Genomic DNA, 16,147 nt, shown 5'->3' with positions numbered 1-16,147 from the left:
CTTCATCTAAACCTACTTAACTGAATACGGCTCATGGTCTTTATTTTCTGTGTGCACTCCCTCAGTTGTAGAATTCCACATCCTAAACTGTAATGGTAAAAAACAGTTCTACCATATTTCATGCATAGGGCAAGAAAAGATTAAACTACTTTGTGTCTTAAATAAGCATGTTTGATTCAGGGGGTTGTATGGTGTAGTCTTTCTAGAAGAGATCACTGTTTATATATGGATATTTTATTTCCTGGTTGTTTTTAAGTTTTGAGATGAAAAGAAAGGCACCTGATGTGGCATTTTAGAATATGTTACAAAATATAAAGACCCATTCTATGATGTTTCTGCTTGAGCTCTTTTCCTCTTGTTGGTTCTCTCCTCCTGTGTACATGTGTTCATTTGTCTTAATGTACTTACAAAATGTAGTTGTGGGATATCAGTTATCAGAAAATATACATTGTCCTGTGTTCAAAAATGCCTCAAAATATTGTAGCCAATGGATTACTTTATTTACAATGTTAACACAATAAAGATTTTACACAAAAGAAACTCCAATCACTTTCTGGAAATGACTGTGGTTTTCGTCAGTAATTTTCCAGATGTGCAGGAGGGCTGGAGCTTAAAAAGTCCTGGCATACTCTGTAAATGGTCAGTCTTGCTATTGGTCTTAATTTTTGAGAGTTTTTTTATTTGTTCATGGGTTGTGGCAATGCTAGTAAAGCCAGCATTTATTGCCCATCTCTAATTGCCCTTGAACTGGTGGTGATGAGCCACCTGTGTGTTGTAGGCACACCCATAGAACTGTTAGAGATGGAGAACCAGGATTTGACAGAAAGATAGTGAAGGGGCAACAATTTTTTTTTTAGTTCATGCGATGTGGGCGTTGCTGGCTGGGCCAGTAATTATTGTCCATCCCTCGTTGCCCTTGAGAAGGTGGTGGTGAGCTGCCGCCTTGAACTTCTGCAGTCTTTGGGATGTAGATACACCAACAGTGCTGTTAGGAAGGGAGTTCCAGGATTTTGACCCAGTGACAATGAAGGAATGGCGATATAGTTCCAAGTCAGGATGGTATGAGGCTTGGAGGGGAACCTGCGGGTGGTGGTTTTCTATACATCTGCTACCCTTGTCCTTAGTGGTAGAGGTTGTGGGTGTGGAAGGTGCTGTCGAAGGATCCTTGGTGCTTTGCTGCCGTGCATCTTGTAGATGGTACACACTGCTGCCGCTGCGTTGTGGTGAAGGGAGTGAATGTTTGTGGGTGGGGTGCCAATCAAGCAGGGTGCTTTGTCATGGATAGTGTCGAGCTTCTTGAGTGTTGTTGGAGCTGCACTCATCCAGGCAAGTGGAGCGTATTCCATCACACTCCTGATTTGTGCCTTGTAGATGGTGGACAGGCTTTGGGGAGTCAGGAGGTGTTAGCGCAGAATTCCCAGCCTCTGGCCTGTTCTTGTAGCCACAGTATTTATGTGGCTATGAATACAAAAGTAAATTCCTGCGGATGCTGGAAATCTGAAATAAAAGCATTTTCTGTTTTTGTTTCCTATTTCTAGTATCCGCAGTATTTTATTTGTGTATTGTTTAATTCACTGCTACTTCTCTTGCAGGAATGCCCACCTTGAAGAAGTTCAGCTCTTTTCGACAAGAGTTCCGTTTGTCTCTTTTACCTTGTTCACTTTCGTTGCTTTCTGTATATCTTCTCATGTTTGATCAAGTACCCATCAAAACTCACTCTCACAGCCACATCTCCTTCCTTAGCAGTTGTCTCCGGCTCTGACTTCATGTGGACTCCGACTCAAATTCCCCCAGTTCTGACGAAAGGTCGCGGACCTGAAACATTACCTCTGCTTCTTTCTCCACAGATGTTGCCAGGTTTCTGAATGTTTCCAGCATTTTCTGTTTTTATTTATGTGGCTGGCCCAGTTAAGTTTCTGGTCAACTGTAACCCCCAGGATGTTGATGTTGGGGGATTCAGCGATGGTAATGCCTTGACTGTTAAGAGGAGGTGGTTAGATTCTCTCTTATTAGAGATGGTCATTACTTGGCGCTTGTGTAACACGAATGTTACTGACCACTTATCAGCCAAAGCCTGTCCAGCTCTTGCTGCATGTGGGCATGGACTGCTTCATTTTCTGAGGAGTTGTGAATGGAACTGAGCACTGCAATCATGAGCAAACATCCCCATTTCGGTCCTTATGATGGAGGGAAGGTCATTAATGAAGCAGCTGAAGATGGTTGGACTGAGGACACTGCCTTGAGGAACTCTTGAAACAATATCCTGCAACTGAGATGATTGGTTGCCATCAACCACAACCATCTTCCTTTGTGTTAGGTACGAGTCCAAACAGTAGTTGACTTGTTGTAAGTTCAAATGCATACTAGTAGCTGTAACTGATTTTTTTTTTTAGCTGAGACTGATGGCTCCAGCAACCCATACATTTTTGTTTTAAAGGAAGATTTTTGTGATCAGTGTCTTCAAAATTAGAAAAAATTATATTGCTATGGTGCTCCCATTGTGTTGTACTATGGAGTGCTATTGTGTTAGTCTGTCATTGTGATATTTTATGGATGGCTTGCCCACCGTTTAAATAAGCATTTTCTAGCAGGGCCGAGACATTCCTTGCCAGAAAAGCAGGGAGAGCCACATTGTGCCAATTATTAAATTTGTTCCTCAACTCAGTTGCAACTCTTTAAATATAAACTATTGTGGGTATGTAAGTCTGACCCAGGTTTAGTATTTTCATTTGTCTGATGTTTTGATGCCTCCCTACAGTGATTGAGTTTGGTAACTTGGTAGGGATGGACTGAATTCCTATCCCACTACTCTGTGCCATATGTTGCTGATTCCACAGATTTCCCTTAGCTGCTGAATGCAGACCAGTGAAAATGCGGAGTCAGATCTATTTGTGCATTTGCAGTTAACTGTATTTGGGAGGGCCAAATTCGACAGAATTATCTCACTGCACTTGTGCATGTAAATGCATGTGGTTGGGATTGGGTTCATCTGTAATGCATCTGTAACTGAATAGCCTCCCAATACTTCTTGATAACAGTCACATATGAATAATGGACACTTGGGCAAGGAGGCCAGCAGGTGTCCATGAATCTGTACTCGAGGATTTAATGGCTCAAGGGGAAGGAAATAAATGAAACTGATGGGATAAAAAAGAATGCTGAAGTGCTTTGAGCAGCTTCACACCTTTTAGAGTCTGAGAGCAGCCTCTACTGCTTTTGTCCTTCAGAGTCCTTCAACACCTGCATTGCCATGGCAACAATGCCCTACATTTAGCCCTTATTGCGGATACTCTTGCTGACCTTTTTTTATGACACAGTGGTGTTCTATTTATCAGCTCAGCTATTCCTATATTTCATTGCAGCACTGCTTCTGCAGCTGTTGATCTGCTCAGACACTTGGCGATCTCCACCTTTTTAATGCCTTTGTCCCCAGTAAAACCAGTACTGTCTTCCAGCCTGGTCATGCAGCAAAAACAGCTTGTATTTATATAGCACCTTTATGGTAGTAAAACGTCCCAACGTGCTTCACAGGAGAATTATTAGACAAATCTTGACACCAAGCCACATGAGATATCAGGAGAGGTACTTGGTGAAAGAGGTAGTTTTTAAGGAGTATCTTGAGGTCAAGAGGCAGAGTGGTTCAGGAAGGGATTTCCAGAGGTTGCGGTCTAGGTAGCTGAAGTCACGGTTGCCAGTGGTGGACTGATTAAAAATCAGGGATGCACAACGGGCCCGAATTTTCCAAATTGGAGGGGTGCAGAGATCGCGGAGGCTATAAAGCTGAAGGGGTTACAGAGATAAGGAGGGGTGAGGCCATGAAGGGATTTGAATTTTAAAATTGAGGTGTTGCCAGACAGTGAGCCAGGAGTGATGGGTGAATGGGACTTGATGTGAGTTAGGGTATGGGCAGCAGAATTTTGGATGAGCCCAAGTTTAGAAAGGCTGCAAAGGAGGATGCTGGGCAGGAAAGCTTTGGAATAGCCAAATCTAGAGATAACAAAGGCATGGATGTGGGTTTCAGTAGAAGCTGAGCTATGATGGGGTGAGACAACAATGTTACGGAGATATGATAGTAGACAGTCATGGTGTTGGAATAGATATTTCCCCTGGTATGCCTCCATTTTCACTCCCTTTAGTCCAAGGGATACAGTCTTGCATGTATCTGGTGCACCACACCATCACCAGATCTGACTGGACCACAGTAAGTACTGCTGGACCTCTGTCATTTGCCAAAATCAACTGATACTCCAGGATCAACCTCGAGAGCAGAGCTAATGTCCAGCTTCTTTTCTCCTCCACTGTCCATCTCCTTAAACCATTCTCTCTTGCCATCCACCACCCGCAATCCCACCCTTGTGCGCCAGTAGTTCAGAGACTTCTTTGTCAGAAAAATTGAGCCCAGCTGCCTCTGCTGTTCCCATTTTCCTTGACCACCAAGCCATATTTCCTCCCAAGCTTCCTCTGCCCCATGCCAGATCTTTCTCTAGTTTGTCTCTTTGGTCCTTTTGTGCCCTCTTTGAGCTCTTCTAGTCCATGAAGACTCAGTTTCTGCTCCATTGACCCCATTCCCACTAAATTGCTGACCATCCAACTTCCTTTCCTGGTTCTGATGAAAAGTCACCGAACTGAAAGGTTAACTTTGCTTCTCTCTCCACAGATGCTGCCAGACCTGCTGAGTATTTTCCAGCACTTTTTGTTTTTATTCCTTTCCTGGTTTCTATGCTAGCTGACAGTGTAAAATGTTTTTTTCTTGAGTACTGTCCCCTCCCCTTTCAAAACCACTGCCATTTTTGGGCGGCACAGTGGTTAGCACCGCAGCCTCAGCTCCAGGGACCCGGTTTCGATTCTGGGTACTGCCTGTGCGGAGTTTGCAAGTTCTCCCTGTGTCTGCGTGGGTTTTCGCCGGGTGCTCCGGTTTCCTCCCACATCCAAAGACTTGCAGGTGATAGGTAAATTGGCCGTTGTAAATTGCCCCTAGTGTAGGGAGGTGATAGGGAATTTGGGATTATTGTAGGGTTAGTATAAATGGGTGGTTGTTGGTCGGCACAGACTCGGTGGGCCGAAGGGCCTGTTTCAGTGCTGTATCTCTAAATAAAAATTATAACCCTCCTTTTTAAAAGAAACTCGCCCTCTCCTTCCTGTAATCTAGCAAATGTACTGCTTATCTGCAAGTTCCTTTCCTCTCAAATTCTTGTATGTTATCACCCCCCACACTCCCAAATCCATGTTCTTCTTTCCCCCAACTCCTTGTTTAAATCTCCAATCAGGTTTCTGTGAAGCACACAGCTGTGAAGCTAAGGTGCTAACCACTGCGCCACTGTGTTTTTATTTGTAACTCTACAATTTATCTCTGGCGAATATCTTGGATTGTTAACTACTTTATTGTCCTGTTGAGCCTGAGCTATCATTCCAATTTGATGTCCTCTCCATCACAAAGACAGCTTCCACTCCTGTAACATCGCCCTCCTCTGTTCCAGGCTCAGCCCATCTGCTGCGGGATCTCTTCATCAATGTCTTTGTTATAAAGCTTCCTTAATGCTTCCTTGGGTGGCCTCCCATCTTCCATCGTCTGCAAGCTTCAGCACATCTAAATCTTTACAGTCTTTGTCCCCTCCTGCACCAAGTCCCAATCATCCTTCCCTTCTGCCTTTGCTAACCTACCTAATTGGCTTTCATTTCCCCACCAACCTCTGACAAAACTTCCAGTTTAAGATTCTCATCCTGTTTTTAAAAAAAAAATCTTTCCTGGCCTTGCTCCTTCCTATTTCTGTAACCTCCTCCAACCATATGAACCACCTTCCAATCTCCTTCCTCTGATTCTGGCCTATCGTGCATCAGCCCTCTCTTAGCTGCGCGATTTGCATCCATGCCTTCAACTGCCTCAGCAACAAGCCCTGGAATTAGGTCCCTAAACAACTACTCCTCTCGATCACCCTCTTTGACCAAGTTTTTAATCATCCCTTGTAATAACTGTTTCTTAGGTTTGCCATTTTTAATGTGCAGCATCTTGGAACATTTTTCTTCTTTAACAGTGTTCAATCAATGCAAGTTGATGTTGTTTCCTACTGGAAAATGGGGATGGTGATTCTGTCCTCATGTGAAGTCCTCTGGCTGTGAACACTCGCTAATGAGGCTTATATGTGGAGAATGGCCATTTTGGCAAAGTAGCCATGTTCTGCCAGCACTCTGGAATTTCATGTCCGTTAAAGAGTTATGTTTTATCGAATAGGGGAAGACGGGGTACAAGTTAGGTAATTTGAAATAGGTGCAGGCTTACAACCATGCTTTCTTATATGATGATTCCTGAAATATTGGGGTGGAATGGAGAGAGGAAAATTTTTTGTATTAGTTGGTTCATAATGTAACTGTACTTTTGCTGATAACTGGAGCATCTAAATGGCATAATGCATTAAAAAAAAAAGAAATTCCATGGTTTTTATCTTGACAATTTTCTACTGGTAATCTTGCTGCTGATAGCATCTGATGATCTAAACGAGGTGTACTACATGCTACCAGAATTTGATTTTTTTGATCCCATGAGAGCTGCAGTTGGCAGTTTAAAATGCCACCCTCCCTTTCATTCTTATCAGAATTTCTGTGGCTGGGCCTAATGGTACTTTCTAAACAAAAATAAAGATCACAGGGCTTGCAGATTATGGATTTCCATTTGAGTGTTCTACCTGCCAACAAAACAGCACAGCTTCTGGGCATTTAAAATCAATTTATGTGCTGTTCTTGTTGTGCTAAAATGGTTTATTTATTGCTGCTTTTTTCAGCTAGGTTTAGTGACAGTGAAGCGATAGAGGAAGGGTTTGTCAAAAAATAATTGTAATTGGGACACTTCGTGGCTTGCTACTTATGAAGTATTGCTGGCACAACCCAGATTTGTAGCAATTTAAGTAACTATGTGCAGCCCTCTGACTTGAAAGCAAGTTGTGTATTGAGTACATTTTGTTCTTGATATATCTGCAGCCTCTTGTAATGCTTGCAAAAGATAGCATCTAAGTTCTATCTGTGAGAGATTGGCATGTAGGTTAAAACTTTTTTCTGACGGTCTTTGGCACGCTATTGTAAAGCAGACTCTTAAAATCCATTCTGTATTCTGATCGTAGTTCTGATTCTTAAGTTATATATTAAAATTAAATAACTCCAATTACAATGCATACCCTGGTGTCTGGTTAAACTCCTGACTAATTCCATGTTTTATGTCTTTGCAGACAACTCCACTGGAAGCGTCTATATAATGATGGAAGCCAGGCTGGTGGCACTGTTTAAATCTGAGAGTGAATACAGTGTTCTGGATAGGTTAGTGCATGGTGTCATAGTTGCCATCTGCAATGTGTTAAATAATTAAACATTTACCCCTTTCCTCCAAGCATATTCTGAAATTCACTGTGGTTTAATACTGTATTTTACTACTGCAAAATAGAGTAGAAACAACTATTTACCAATCAATTGGTAATTGAGGATTGGGTCCTCAATATTGAGGGGTATATGACGTTCAAGAGGAATAGGAGGCTAGGTAAAGGTGGATGGGTAGCACTGTTAATCAAGGATGGCATTGGTGCAATAGTTAGAGATGACCTTGGTTCAGGAGATGAGGAATAGTAGGGGAAAGAAGTCACTAGTGGGAGTGGTCTACAGGCTCCCTGACAGTAACCACAATGTAGGACCAAGTACCCAAGAAGAAATATTGGGTGCTTGTGATAAAGGGACGGCAATAATCATGGGCGATTTTAATCGATCTATAAACTGGAAAAATCAGATTGGCATCAGTAGCCTGGATGAGGAGTTCAAAGAATGCTTTTGAGATAGTTTCTTAGAGCAGCGCGTTCTGGAACCAACCAACAAGCAGGTTATATTAGACTTGGTATTATGTAACATGACAGGATTAAATAAGGACCTCAGAGTAAAGGCACCACTAGGTAGCAGCAACCACAATATGACTGAATTGTGCATCCAGTTTGAAAGAGAGAGGAGTGGGTCGAAGACTAGTATTTTAAACTTGAATAAGAGCAACTATGTGGGCATGAAAGCTCAGCTAGCTGAAGTGAACTGGGTTACTAGACTAGGAGATAGATCAGTAGAGAAGCAGTGGCAGATATTTAAGGGGATATTTCAGAATACTCAGAATAAGTATATTCCTACTATAAAGAAAAATTCTAAGGGGAGGACCCATCATCCGCAGGAGTTAACTAAACTAAAGAGTTAAGAAAGGCATCAAACTTGAGGAAAAAGCATATAATTGTGCAAAGATGAGTGGCAGATCAGAATATTGGCAGAGAATGACTAAAAGGTTAAGCAGGAGAAAGAAATGTAAAAAATGAGTATCAGAGGAAGCTAGCTAGAAATGTAAAAATGGATAGCAAGAGTTGCTACAGGTACTTAAAAAGGAAAAGAGTAAGTAAAGTGAGTGTTGGTCCTCCAGAGAGTGAGAATGGGGAGTTAATAGTAGATAATAGGGAATTGGCGGATTCAATGAACAAATATTTTGCTTCTATCTTCACTATACAGGGTACAAAAACATTTCAGTAATAGCTGTAAATCAGGAGGTGGAAGGAAGAGAGGAACTATGCGAAATTATAATCACTAGGGAAGCGGTACTGACCAAACTGATGGAGCTGTGGGCTGACAAGTCTCCGGGTCCTCATGGGCTTCATCCTTGGGTCCTAAAAGAGGTGGCTACTGAGGTAGTAGATGCGTTAGTGTTAATTTTTCAAAATTCGCTAGATTCTGGAAAGGTTCCATCAGACTGGAAAGTAGCAAATATAACCCCTCTATTCAAGAAGGTGGGGAGGCAGAAAGTGGGTAACTATTGGCCTGTTAGCTTGACGTCTGTCATGGGGAAGGAGTTAGAATCGATCATTAAGGGCCTTATAGCTGGGCACTTAGAAAAACTCAAGCTAATCTGGAATAGTCAGCACGGTTTTGTGGAAGGAAAATCCTGTTTAACAAATTCATTGGAGTTCTTTGAAGGAGTAACTTACGCTGTGAGTAAAGGGGATCCCGTTGACGTGCTGTACTTGGACTTCCAGAAGGCATTTGACGAGGTGCCGCATAAAAGGTTATTGCACAAAGTAGGGGCTCATGGTGGAGTGGGTAACGCATTACCATGGGTAGAGGATTGGCTGGCTGACAGAAAACAGAGAGTATGGTTCCTTTTCTGATTAGCAGAATGTGACGAGTGGAGTCCTTTTTTTTAATTCATTCATGGGATGTGGGCGTCGCTGACCAGGCCAGCATTTATTGCCCATCCCGAATTACCCTTGAGAAGGTGGTGGTGAGCTGTCTTCTTGAACTGCTGCAGTCCATGTGGGATAGGTACACCCACAGTGCTGTGAGGAAGGGTGTTCCAGGTTTTTGACCCAGTGACAGTGAAGGAACGGTGATATAGTTCCAAGTCAGGATGGTGTATGACTTGGAGGGGAACTTGCAGGTGGTGGTGTTCCCATGCATTTGCTGCCCTTGTCCTTCTAGTTGGTAGAGGTCATGGGTTTGGAAGGTGCTGTCTAAGGAGTCTTGGTGCATTGCTGCAGTGCACCTTGTAGATGGTACACACTGCTGCCACTGTGCGTCGGTGGTGGAGGGAGTAAATGTTTGTAGATGGGGTACCAATCAAGCGGGCTGCTTTGTCCTGGATGGTGTCGAACTTCTTGAGTGTTGTTGGAGCTGCACCCATCCAGGCAAGTGGAGAGTATTCCATCACATTCCTGACTTGTGCCTTGTAGATGGTGGATAGGCTTTGGGGAGAAAGGAGGTGAGTTACTTGCTGCAGGATTCCGAGCCTCTGACTTGCTCGTGTAACCACGGTATTTATATAGCTACTCCAGTTCAGTTTCTGGTCAATGGAAGCCTCTAGGATGTTGATAGTGGGGGATTCAGCGATGGTAATGCCATTGAATGTCAAGGGGAGATGGTTAGATTCTCTCTTGTTGGCGATGGTCATTGCCCGGCACCTGTGTGGCGCAAATGTTAGTTGTCACTTATCAGCCCAAGCCTGGATTTCCACACGGACTGCTTCAGTATTTGAGGAGTCGCGAATGGTGCTAAACATTGTGCAATCATCAGCGAACATCCCCACTTCTGACCTTATGATCGAAGGTAGGTCATTGATGAAGCAGCTGAAGATGGTTGGGCCTAGGACACTACCCTGAGGAACTCCTGCAGTGATGTCCTGGAGTTCAGATGATTGACCTCCAACAACCACAGCCAAATTCCTTTGTGCTAGGTATGACTCCAGCCAGCAGAGTGTTTTCCCCCTGATTCCCATTGACCTCAGTTTTGCTAGGGCTCCTTGATGCCATACTCGGTCAAATGCTGCCTTGGTGTCAAGGGCAGTCACTGTCACCTCACCTCTTGAGTTCAGCTCTTTTGTCCATGTTTGAACCAAAGCTGTAATGAGGTCATCAGGCGAGTGGCCCTGGCGGAACCCAAACTGAGCATCACTGAAGAGGTTATTGTTAAGCAAGTGCTGCTTGATGGCACTATTGATGACACCTTCCATCACTTTACTGATGATTGAGAGTAGGCTGATGGGCCGGGTTGGACTTGTCCTGCTTTTTGTGTGCAGCACATACCTGGGCAATTTTCCATATTGCAGGTTAGATGGCAGTGTTGTGGCTGTACTGGAACAACTTGGCTAGGGGCGCGGCAAGTTCTGGAGCACAGGTCTTCAGTACTATTGCCGGAATATTGTCAGGGCCCATAGCCTTTGCAGTATCCAGTGCCTTCAGTCGTTGCTTGATATCACGCGGAGTGAATCGAATTAGCTGAAGTCTGGCATCTGTGATGCTGGGAACTCTAGGAGGAGGCCGAGATGGATCAGCAACTCGGCACTTCTTGCTGAAGATTGTTGCAAATGCTTCAGCCTTATCTTTCGCACTGATTTACTGGGCTCCCCCATCATTGAGGATGGGGATATTTGTAGAGCCACCTCCTCCAGTTAGTTGTTTAATTGTCTGCCACCATTCATGGCTGGATGTGGCAGGACTGCAGAGCTTAGATGTGATCTGTTGGTTATGGGATCGCTTAGCTCTGTCTATCGCATGCTGCTTACACCGTTTGGCATGCAGATTGTCCTGTGTTGTAGCTTCACCAGGTTGACACCTCATTTTGAGGTATGCCTGGTGCTGCTCCTGGCATGCCCTCCTCCACTCTTCATTGAACCAGGATTGGTCTCCTGGCTTGATGGTAATGGTAGAGTGGGCGATATGCCGGGCCATGAGGTTACAGATTTACATGAAATATCTTTAGCAAACAGGGTTAAGGAAAATCCCAAAGCCTTTTATTCATATATAAGGAGCAAGAGGGTAACTAGAGAAAGGATTGGCCCACTCAAGGACAAAGGAGGAAAATTATGCGTGGAATCAGAGAAAATGGGTGAGATTCTAAACGAGTACTTTGCATCGGTATTCACCAAGGAGAGGGACATGACGGATGTTGAGGTTAGGGATAGATGTTTGATTACTCTAGGTCAAGTCGGCATAAGGAGGGAGGAAGTGTTGGGTATTCTAAAAGGCATTAAGGTGGACATGTCCCCAGGTCCGGATGGGATCTATCCCAGGTTTCTGAGGGAAGCGAGAGAGGAAATAGCTGGGGCCTTAACAGATATCTTTGCAGCATCCTTAAACACGGGTGAGGTCCCGGAGGACTGGAGAATTGCTAATGTTGTCACCTTGTTTAAGAAGGGTAGCAGGGATAATCCAGGTAATTATAGACCGGTGAGCCTGACGTCAGTGGTAGGGAAGCTGCTGGAGAAGATACTGAGGGATAGGATCAGTGATAGGCAACATGGTTTTGTGCAGGGAAGGTCATGTCTTACCAACTTAATAGATTTCTTTGAGGAAGTGACAAAGTTGATTGATGAGGGAAGGGCTGTAGATGTCATATACATGGACTTCAATAAGGCGTTTGATAAGGTTCCCCATGGTAGGTTGATGGAGAAAGTGAAGTCGCATGGGTTCCAGGGTGTACTAGCTAGATGGATAAAGAACTGACTGGGCAACAGGAGACAGAGAGTAGCAGTGGAAGGGAGTTTCTCAAAATGGAGATGTGTGGTGTTCCACAGGGATCCGTGCTGGGACCACTGTTGTTTGTGATGATTTGGAGGAAAGTATAGGTAGTCTGATTAGCAAGTTTGCAGACGACACTAAGATTGGTGGAGTAGCAGATAGTGATGGGGACTGTCAGAGAATACAGCAGAAAAAGATAGATTGGAGAGTTGGGAAGAGAAATGGCAGATGGAGTTCAATCCGGGCAAATGCGAGGTGATGCATTTTGGAAGATCCAATTCGAGAGTGAACTATACAATAAATGGAAAAGTCCTGGGGAAAATTGATGTACAGAGAGATTTGGGTGTTCAGGTCCATTGTTCCCTGAAGGTGGCAACGCATGTCAATAGAGTGGTCAAGAAGGCATACGGCATGTTTTCCTTCATCGGACGGGGTATTGAGTACAAGAGTCGGCAGGCCATGTTACAGTTGCATAAGACTTTGGTTCGGCCACATTTGGAATACTGCGTGCAGTTCTGGTCGCCACATTACCAAAAGGATGTAGATGCTTTGGAGAGGGTGCAGAGGAGGTTCACCAGGATGTTGCCTGGTATGGAGGGCGCTAGCTATGAAGAGAGGTTGAGTAGATTAGGATTATTTTCATTAGAAAGACGGAGGTTGAGGGGGGACCTGATTGAGGTGTACAAAATCATGAGAGGTATAGACAGGGTGGATAGCAAGAAGCTTTTTCCCCCAGAGTGGGGGATTCAATTACTAGGGGTCATGAGTTCAAAGTGAGAGGGGAAAAGTTTAGGGGGGATATGCGTGGAAAGTTCTTTACGCAGAGGGTGGTGGGTGCCTGGAACGCGTTGCCAGCGGAGGTGGTAGACGCGGGCACTATAGCGTCTTTTAAGATGTATCTAGACAGATACATGAATGGGCAGGAAGCAAAGAGATACAGACCCTTAGAAAATAGGCGACAGGTTTAGATAGATGATCTGGATCGGCGCAGGCTTGGAGGGCCGAAGGGCCTGTCCCTGTGCTGTAATTTTCTTTGTTCTTTGTTCCAGTAGTCGAGATGCGGTCTCACCAATGCCCTGTATAACTGAAGCATTACATCCTTTTATTTTCAATTCCTCTCGTAATAAAGGATAGCCTTCCATTAGCCTTCTTTATTACTTGCTGTACCTGCATACCGCATTCCATGACAATATGAAAGGCACAATTCAACATGGTGGCTCCTCATCAGAGGCCTTTCGTATCCTGAGTGGCGTGAAACAGGGCTGTGTTCTCGCACCCACACTTTTTGGGATTTTCTTCTCCCTGCTGCTTTCACATGCGTTCAAGTCCTCTGAAGAAGGTATTTTCCTCCACACAAGATCAGGGGGCAGGTTGTTCAACCTTGCCCGTCTAAGAGCGAAGTCCAAAGTACGGAAAGTCCTCATCAGGGAACTCCTCTTTGCTGACGATGCTGCTTTAACATCTCACACTGAAGAGTGCCTGCAGAGTCTCATCGACAGGTTTGCGGGTGCCTGCAATGAATTTGGCCGAACCATCATCCTCAAGAAAACGAACATCATGGGGAAGGACGTCAGAAATGCTCCATCCATCAATATTGGCGACCACGCTCTGGAAGTGGTTCAAGAGTTCACCTACCTGGGCTCAACTATCACCAGTAACCTGTCTCCAGATGCAGAAATCAACAAGCGCCTGGGAAAGGCTTCCACTGCTATGTCCAGACTGGCCAAGAGAGTGTGGGAAAATGGGGCACTGACACGGAACACAAAAGTCCGAGTGTATCAAGCCTGTGTCCTCAGTACCTTGCTCTATGGCAGCGAGGCCTGGACAACGTATGTCAGCCAAGAGTGACGTCTCAATTCATTCCATCTTCGCTGCCTCCGGAGAATACTTGGCATCAGGTGGCAGGACCGTATCTCCAACACAGAAGTCCTCGAGGCGGCCAACATCCCCAGCTTATACACACTACTGAGTCAGCAGCGCTTGAGATGGCTTGGCCATGTGAGCCGCATGGAAGATGGCAGGATCCCCAAAGACACATTGTACAGCGAGCTCGCCACTGGTATCAGACCCACCGGCCGTCCATGTCTCCGTTTTAAAGACGTCTGCACGCGCGACATGAAATCCTGTGACATTGATCACAAGTCGTGGGTGTCAGTTGCCAGTGTTCACCAGAGCTGGCGGGCAGCCATAAAGGTGGGGCTAAAGTGTGGCGAGTCGAAGAGACTTAGCAGTTGGCAGGAAAAAAGACAGAGGCGCAAGGGGAGAGCCAACTGTGTAACAGCCCCGACAAACAAATTTTTCTGCAGCACTTGTGGAAGAGCCTGTCACTCGAGAATTGGCCTTTTCGCCACTCCAGGCGCTGCTCCACACACCACTGACCACCTCCAGGCACTTACCCATTGTCTCTCGAGATAAGGAGGGCAAAGATATAGATATGAAGACCTGCATACTAACTTTGAGTGATTCATGCACTAGAACACCTAGATCTCTTTGCACCTCAGAGTTCTGCAGTCAATCGCCGTTTAAGAAATACTCTGCTTTTTTATTCTTCCTGCAAAAGTGAACAACTTCACATTTTTCCACATTATACTTCATCTGCTGGGTTTTTGCCCACTCACTCAATCTGTCTCTATCAGTCTGCAACCTCCTTATGTCCTCTTCACAACATACTTTCCGATCTATCTTTGTGTCATCTGCCAATTTAGCTACCATGCCAGGAATGAAACCGGACGGACCACCCGGCGTCGACCTAGGCACCGGAAACAACAACGGCAAACCCAGCCCTGTCGACCCTGCAAAGTCCTCCTTGCTAACATCTGGGGGCTTGTGCCAAAGTTGGGAGAACTGTCCCACAGACTAGTCAAGCAACAGCCTGACAGTCATACTCACGGAATCATCCCTTTCAGACAATGTCCCAGACACTGCCATCACCATCCCCGGGTATGTCCTGTCCTACTGGCCGGACAGACCCACCAGAAGTGGTGGCACAGTGGTATAGAGTAGGGAGGGAGTTGCCCTGGGAGTCCTCAACATCGACTCTGGATCCCATGAAGTCTCATGGCATCAGATCAAACATGGGCAGGTAACCTCCTACTGATTGCCACCTTCCGCCCTCCCTCAGCTGATGACTCAGTACTCCTCCATGTTGAACACCACTTGGAGGAAGCACTGAGGGTGGCAAGGGCACAAAATGTGCTCTGGATGGGTGACTTCAATGTCCATCACCAAGAGTGGCTTGGTCGCACCACTACTCACTGAGCTGGCTGAGTCCAAAAGGACATAGCTGCTAGACTGGGTATGCGGCAGGTGGTGAGGGAACCAACAAGAGGGAAAAACATACTTGACCTTGTCCTCACCAATCTGCCTGCTGCAGATGCTTCTGTCCATGACTGTATTGGTAGGAGTGACCGCCGCACAGTCCTTGTGGAGACGAAGTCCCGCCTTCACATTGAGGATACCCTCCTCCTTTGTGTTGTGTGGCACTACCACCGTGCTAAATGGGATAGATTTCGAATCGATCTAGCAATGCAAAACTGGGCATCCATGAGGCGTTGTGGGCCATCAGCAGCAACAGAATTGTACTCAAGCACAATCTGTAACCTCATGGCCCGGCTATTCCCCACTCTACCATTGCCATTAAGCCAGGAGACCAACCCTGGTTCAATGAAGAGTGCAGGAGGGCATGCCAGGAGCAGCACCAGGCATACCTCAAAATGAGGTGTCAACCTGGTGAAGCTACAACACAGGACTATCTGCATGCCAAACTGCGTAAGCAGCATGCGATGGAGCTCAGCAATCCCATAAAAAATGGATCAGATCTAAGCTCTGCAGTACTGCCACATCCAGCCATGAATGGTGGTGGGCAATTAAACAACTAACTGGAGGAGGTGGCTCCACAAATGTCCCCATCCTCAATGATGGGGGAGCCCAGCACATCAGTGCGTTTGCAACAATCTTCAGCCAGAAGTGCCGAGTTGCTGATCCAGCTCGGCCTCCGCCTGAAGTCCCCAGCATCACAGATGCCAGACTTCAGCCAATTCGATTCACTCTGCGTGATATCCAGAAACGACTGAAGGCACTGGATACTGCAAAAGCTATGGGCCCTGACAATATTCCGGCAATAGTACTGAAGACCT

The 16,147-nt window shown here is 45.4% G+C and overlaps 1 protein-coding gene across 1 annotated transcript in view; it reads left to right on the top strand.

The window, feature by feature from the left end:
* The window catches only part of iars1 (isoleucyl-tRNA synthetase 1), a 216,003-nt gene that overhangs the window by 30,216 nt on the left and 169,640 nt on the right, over positions 1-16,147 (top strand). The window contains exon 8 of the mRNA XM_068051875.1: positions 7,218-7,305. Within this exon, the coding sequence (XP_067907976.1) occupies positions 7,218-7,305 (88 nt within the window). The remainder of the gene's footprint in view (positions 1-7,217; positions 7,306-16,147) is intronic.

This window comes from Heterodontus francisci, chromosome 19, assembly GCF_036365525.1.
Source record: "Heterodontus francisci isolate sHetFra1 chromosome 19, sHetFra1.hap1, whole genome shotgun sequence".
In the NCBI taxonomy this organism is placed as follows: domain Eukaryota; kingdom Metazoa; phylum Chordata; class Chondrichthyes; order Heterodontiformes; family Heterodontidae; genus Heterodontus; species Heterodontus francisci.
This window is presented reverse-complemented; position numbering and strand designations above follow the sequence as displayed.